Source organism: Thermobia domestica, chromosome 4, assembly GCF_964235325.1.
Source record: "Thermobia domestica chromosome 4, izTheDome1.hap1.1, whole genome shotgun sequence".
In the NCBI taxonomy this organism is placed as follows: domain Eukaryota; kingdom Metazoa; phylum Arthropoda; class Insecta; order Zygentoma; family Lepismatidae; genus Thermobia; species Thermobia domestica.
Window position 1 is genome coordinate 294,863,298 of NC_137457.1, and position 6,292 is coordinate 294,869,589.

The window sequence follows — 6,292 nt, forward strand, 5'->3', positions numbered from 1 at the left end:
GAATATTTCAGGAAAATAAATATTTTTAAACTTTTGGAATATATTTCTTGTTCCTTTTTTTTCAAATTTATGTTGAATTATATTATTTTTATGTATTTTTCATTTTCGTGACATCGGTTTAGAACCATTCCAATAGATTCACAGTCTTTAAAAATTGGGAAGTAATGTGCTCCTTAATGACTTAGGATGGGTATGCAATATATACAGGGTGCGGCAGCGTTCATAGTAGGATATTAAAAACACACCATCAGGCGGTAACTGTAATTTATTTATTATCTCTTATGTCAATCAATAGTTAAAGGTATGCCATTTACTAATGTGTAAGTCATTGTCCATTGCGTGGATTACTTTTTGAATATGACTCCTGTCAAATGATGCCCCCTCTACACAACACATTCATCTAGGCGGCGTTGGAAGCTTCCCATAACTCAGCGTAACGTATTCCCTGGGACATTGCCGACGGCAGTTCTGATGCGATCCTTCAACTCAGGAATGTTGGCACAACGTGTTCGGAACACTTCTTGCTTCAGGTAGTCCCAAAGGAAAAAGTCTGCACATGAAAGATCAGGTGAGTGAGGCGGCCAGGAAATGTCACCAAAACGGGAAATTACTCTACCTGAAAATGTCTGTCGCAAGAAATCCATGCAAATTCTGGCTGTATGCGAGGTCGCTCCGTCTTGTTGAAACCATAATTGTTCCACATCCACATCGACCATACCTAATTGGGGAAGAACGAAGTCTTGCAGCATCTTTAGGTAGCGTTCACTGGTGACAGTTACAGCCACACCGCTGTCATCCTCAAAGAAGTAAGGGCCAATAATCCCAAAGGAAGCAACTCCACACCACACTGTGGCGCAAGAACTGTGCAAGGGCTTGATGTGCAGTTCATGCGGGTCTACATCACTCCAATAACGCACATTCTGTTTATTCACTGAACTACATAACTCGAAATGAGCTTCATCTGACATCAGGATGGTGTGCAACAGTTGTGGATTTTGGCGAAGGAGATCATGCATGGTTAAGCAGAATGTTTCTCGTGAAACTCAATCGCGAAGCCTAATTTCCTGAACAATCTGCGTCTTATATGGGTGAAAATGGAGATTTTCGTGCAATATTCTCCTGAATGAGCGATCAGACATATGCACAGTTTGCGAATGACGACGAGCAGATCTTTTTGGGCTACGCAATAACGCAGCACGAACATTTTCCACGGTTTCTGGTGTCCGCACAGTTCTTTCACTTCTTCCCGGTTTGCCATTGCAAACAGAACCTGTTGTTCGAAATGCACATATCCACCTCACAATGGTCCGTCTATCTGTAACTTTCACATGACGTCCCAAGTTGAAATGTTGCCGAAATAGACGCTGGGTAGCAATAACAGAGTCGTTATTCTTGAAATAACTTTCAACAGCAAAGGCACGATGCTGTGCACTACACTGCTCCATATCACTGTCACACTCGAAATGGCAGCTCATTACTACACGAATGCGGCGCAAGCTGGCGCGCATTCATGCAGTACGTCATTGTACTACGCAAGTCAAATTACGCTATGAACGCTGCCGCACCCTAGTAGCTCACACGGTACTAACCTTAGGGACCGCGGTGGCTCAGTGGTAGAGCGTTTACCTCTGGTGAGTGGGATCCCTGGTTCGATCCCAGCTCGCGCCAGGTGAGCTCTGGTGGATATCTCAGGGTTCTCCCGTTTCCTCCCACTTTCTTCATTCTACCATTTCATTCATTTCTCATCATCACCGTTTCCTTTTAGCCTAACCGGTATAACCGTGGGACGTAAAACTGATAGATTTCATTTCATTTTTCAATACTAACTCAGGGTGTCTATCGGTCACGAAAGTCATGAAAAAGTCACGAAATCAGAAAACGGTCATGAAAGTCAAGAAAAAGGCACGAAATTTAGCTTTTGGGTCACGATTTTTTTATCTGTACAAATATAAGTACAGACTGGAAAATTTTGTTCTATAAAACGTCAAAATTCACCACCAAAAATGTCTGTGGTTGGCTTTAGACGCTACCAAATCGTAAGCAAAGCACGCTTCTATCGCGTGCATGAAAATTCAGTCCAAGTCGCACCCAAATTCGCTCTTGAGAATGTTACTAAATTTAATGGTTTGGTAAAGAAAAGGTAACGAAAAAGTCACGAAATTTCATTTTGGAATTTTAGTAGACACCCTGTAACTCTATGTGGTAAGCAGTGATGATAATTGTAAATTTTAAACTTCCCATCAATATTTCTGGTGTAAATTTCGAAACGCCCGAATGTTTTAAGTTAAAATTTTAACTATATTGGTTATTCACATTTTACAACTAGACTTCGGTGGCAGTAATTAATTTAAATTTAATCTATTCCAATTCTTCAAATGATAACAAGACAGTCTGTAGCAATGTAATGTCACTGCTGAAGACACAAAGTTAGTATTGTATTAAATGTATAATGTGTTCTATCTATATATAAAAATAAAAGTGACTATGTTTGTGACTTCATACTTCCTGAACCACCCGGCCGAGCTCGATCAAATTTTCAGCATAGATGAGGTTCGGGCCTAGAATAGTTTTTATCGTTTCATTTTGGCAGTGCAAGTTAGGGGAGGGGGAGACATTTAAAAATGATCGAAAATAACCAATATTAGTGTCGAATCCATAGTTTACGGAGTCACTGAGATGAACAATGACACTTCCGATGCCGTTTAAATTCAAATTCAGCCCTTTATGACTAAAATGAAACGTATTCTCCCCGTGTGAAAAACGGGTATTCTGCGAATACGTTCAGTTAGCCGTTATAGCGAAGCGCTTTAATTTAAATTTTAAATTTGTATGATAGTAAATTCGCAAAAAAAAATTACTTACTTAGACGTTTAATTAGAAAAATCTTTCACATCCTGAGTCACCTTTTATTTAGGTTTAGGAGATAGTATGTAGCGTTACGTTAGGCACCACCACCCAATGGCTGAGTAAAGTTAAGGAACTAAATTTGACTTCGGATCAAAGTTAACCACGATCAGTGTGTATCAGGTGAAATGAGTTTTAGAGACAGTGCACATCTCTTGCCCAACTACTGTAGAGAAGTGAAATTGGGAGTATAATTATTTTATCTATTATATTCTAGAATGATGATGACTCGAATTCGCAATCTGTTCCTCCGCCAATCAAGATTCTGAGGAAGGTGAGAAAGATAAAGGAATGGGAAGAGAAAGGACACTACATTGAGCACACCGGCTTCAAGGTAATGTAATTCTGTTTTTAATAACTAGAACATAATTTACGGTTAGAATATATTAGATTTATTTATATTATTATTTCGATTTTTATCTTGACTGTTACTCTATATGCTCTCGTGTACACAAATGGTTCACACGGATAGGTGGTTGTTGGTCACAACAGAGGACGATCGCTACATTATGAAACAGGCAAGGAGAGACCGATGTCAAATAGCGGATGCAATCGCGAACACATCTAAGAGGACTGCAAATCACCCAGTTTCATAATCCACAGTGGCACATCGACTGCATGCCGGTGATCTTTTTTCCCGATGGCCATTACGTTGTATATCTGTTGACACGCGTACATCGGCGGCGCCGTTTGCAATGTTGCCAAGAACATCAGAACTGGACCGAGGAGGAGTGGGGCGATGAGAACAGATTTAGTCAGTAGTGGCTCTAAACGTGCACTCATCTCCAGAGGTGTGAGCACGCAATGAACCCAGGAACATTGTTAAACATGAACATTTTGGTGGGCTAGTGTTCTTGTTTAGGGAAGCATGATGTTTCAGTGGGCATACCGACCTCCCAATTGTTCAACACGATACACTCACCGGTCAGCCTTATTGTGATACTACTCCTTGTCCACATGCGTCTATTCAGAAGTGTAGTCGGTCCCAACTCCTTCTTTATCGATGATAATGCGCGACCACATCTAACAGCGCAAGTGGCGTAGCTCTTGGAATGAGAAAATATTCGGCGAATAGACTGGTCTGCCTTTTCCCCCGATTTAAATCCCATCGAGCACATTTGAGGCTGTGTGAAGACATATTGTAGCACGCCCTTTCACACACCCTTTCACTTCATTTCATTTCTGACAATTTCACTCGTATTATAATGTCAGGGGGTAGAGCACCACAAGTCGCAGTGCTTTCAGTGTACGATATTACCTCTGTATAGAAGTGCCATTTTTGTTCTAATCACGTGTTCCTTTCTTTGTTTCCTGTACAGTAGCACTACTTTCTATATATGGCTCAAGTTTCACCAATCTATGCCACTTAGAAGTGGCACAGCATCCATAACTTACTTTTGTCCTTAAGTTTTGCACGCCAGTGTATATTGTTAAGAACCTGACATGCTAAAAATGATATACAAAATTTACCATTTTTCTTTTGCTTGTGTTTCATAAATAAAAGGAGATAATGAAATGTAACTTACCATAATCATAGGTAATGTTATTCTACAACAGAAAATATGAATCAGAAGAATTTTCAGTGTTGCCATCCATAGAAATTACAGTGTTGCCAGAATAACATTTCTCCCATAATCTAAGTTAAGACAACGACTAGAGGAACGAACTCAACCGCATTTGATTACATATCATGTTGTTTTGGATTGTTTATTATAAATTAAATATAACTATTATTTAAAAAGTAGTTCACAGGATACCAAAACAACATGATACGTAATCATAATGCGGTTGAGTTCCTTCCTTTAGTCGTTGCCTTAACTTAGATTTTGGGGGAAATATTATTCTGGCAACACTGTAATTTCTATGGATGGTAACACTGAGAATTCTTCAGATTCATATTTTCTGTTGTAGAATAACATTACCTATGATCGTGGTAAGTTGCATTTCGTTATCTCCTTTCACTTATGAAAAACAAGCAAAAGAAAAATGGTAAATTTTTGTATTATTTTTAGTATCGTGTTCTTAAATAGCAAATTGGATCTGTTGTTTGATTTCTCCTAATAAGGACATGTAAACTGCTTATAAAATACTAAATATTGTAGGCGAATGGGGTACAGTTATTTTCTTCATTATTAAAGTTGGTATTTATTTTTTTTCAACATAACTGTATGAATAATAAAGTGTGTTCTTTGTTTCAGTGTGACATGTGCGAAGAAGAACCAATAGTGGGTGCACGATGGCATTGTGAAGATTGTCATGAATCGGTGGATTTTTGCAGTGACTGTGTCGTGTCTCAGCTAGACACTCCTGAACCACATTGCTTGGTACATAATCTTAGACCAATCAGGAGAGCAGAAGAGTCAAGTATTTGGGATCAGGATTACCGGGTGTCTTCGTATACTTTCGGAACTTATAATTATTTAGATCCGAATTTCATGCCGGCATAAGTTGATTTTCTACTGGTGCTGTTAAAATTCTAATGTTCGAACAGTGGATTCGGATAGCGAATAACTCGAACAATTACTCGGACAACGAATAATTATAAGAATACTCGGAAAACGAATAATTATTCTAACAGTTACTCGGATAACAAATAATTAGTCGAACAGTTACTCGAATAACGAATAATTATTCGAACAATACTCGGATAACGAATAATTGTTCGAACAGTTACTCGGATAACGAATAATTATTCGAGCAGTTATTCGGATAATGAATGATTATTCGAACAGTTAGTCGGATAAAGAATAATTATTCGAACGACAACTCGGATAACGAATAATTAATCGAAAATTATTCGGATATCTAATAATTATTTGAATTGTCACTCAGATAACAAATAATTAATCAGTTACTCGGATAACGAATAATTATTTGGACAATTACTCGGGTAACGAATAATTATTCGAACAATTAGCACGGATAACAAATAATTGTTCAGACAGTTACTCTGATAACGAATAATTGTTCGAATATTCGGGTATTCAAATCCTAGCAGAAAAATACTCAAATCGAATAATTTAAACCACACTATTTTCTACTATTAAAAAGACTGCTGTAAATTGTCATGTTGTTAAGTTAAATGTATATTTATTTATTTTTGTGTATAAATGATTCTTTCTCAAATGTCTTCTTTATATATTTTATCTATCTTCTTTATAGGTATATACTTATACCTATAAAATTCATAATTTTGTTGCAGTATGCAGATTTTGAGTTGTAAGTTGAAACAGAAATTTGGAAAGCTGAAGAAGTTTTGTCGATGACCTGAAAAAGAATGAGTTTGATCAGATTTCAAATTCACGAATATTTCAGTCAAATCTTGAGTGTCCTCAAAGTGTTTGCCACTTGAAATGAAATTAGAATGGGCGCTGTATGTAACTGTTCT

At 37.8% G+C, this 6,292-nt stretch overlaps 1 protein-coding gene across 4 annotated transcripts in view; it reads left to right on the forward strand.

Moving 5' to 3' along the window:
* The window catches only part of Atac1 (Ada2a-containing complex component 1), a 38,505-nt gene extending 32,475 nt beyond the window's left edge, over window positions 1-6,030 (forward strand). For all 4 annotated transcript variants that reach the window (XM_081756244.1, XM_081756247.1, XM_081756243.1 and 1 more), the window contains exons 8-9: window positions 3,122-3,238; window positions 5,103-6,030. In XM_081756244.1, the coding sequence (XP_081612370.1) occupies window positions 3,122-3,238; window positions 5,103-5,351 (366 nt within the window). In that variant the 3' untranslated portion in view covers window positions 5,352-6,030. The remainder of the gene's footprint in view (window positions 1-3,121; window positions 3,239-5,102) is intronic.
* Window positions 6,031-6,292: the final 262 nt, after the last annotated feature.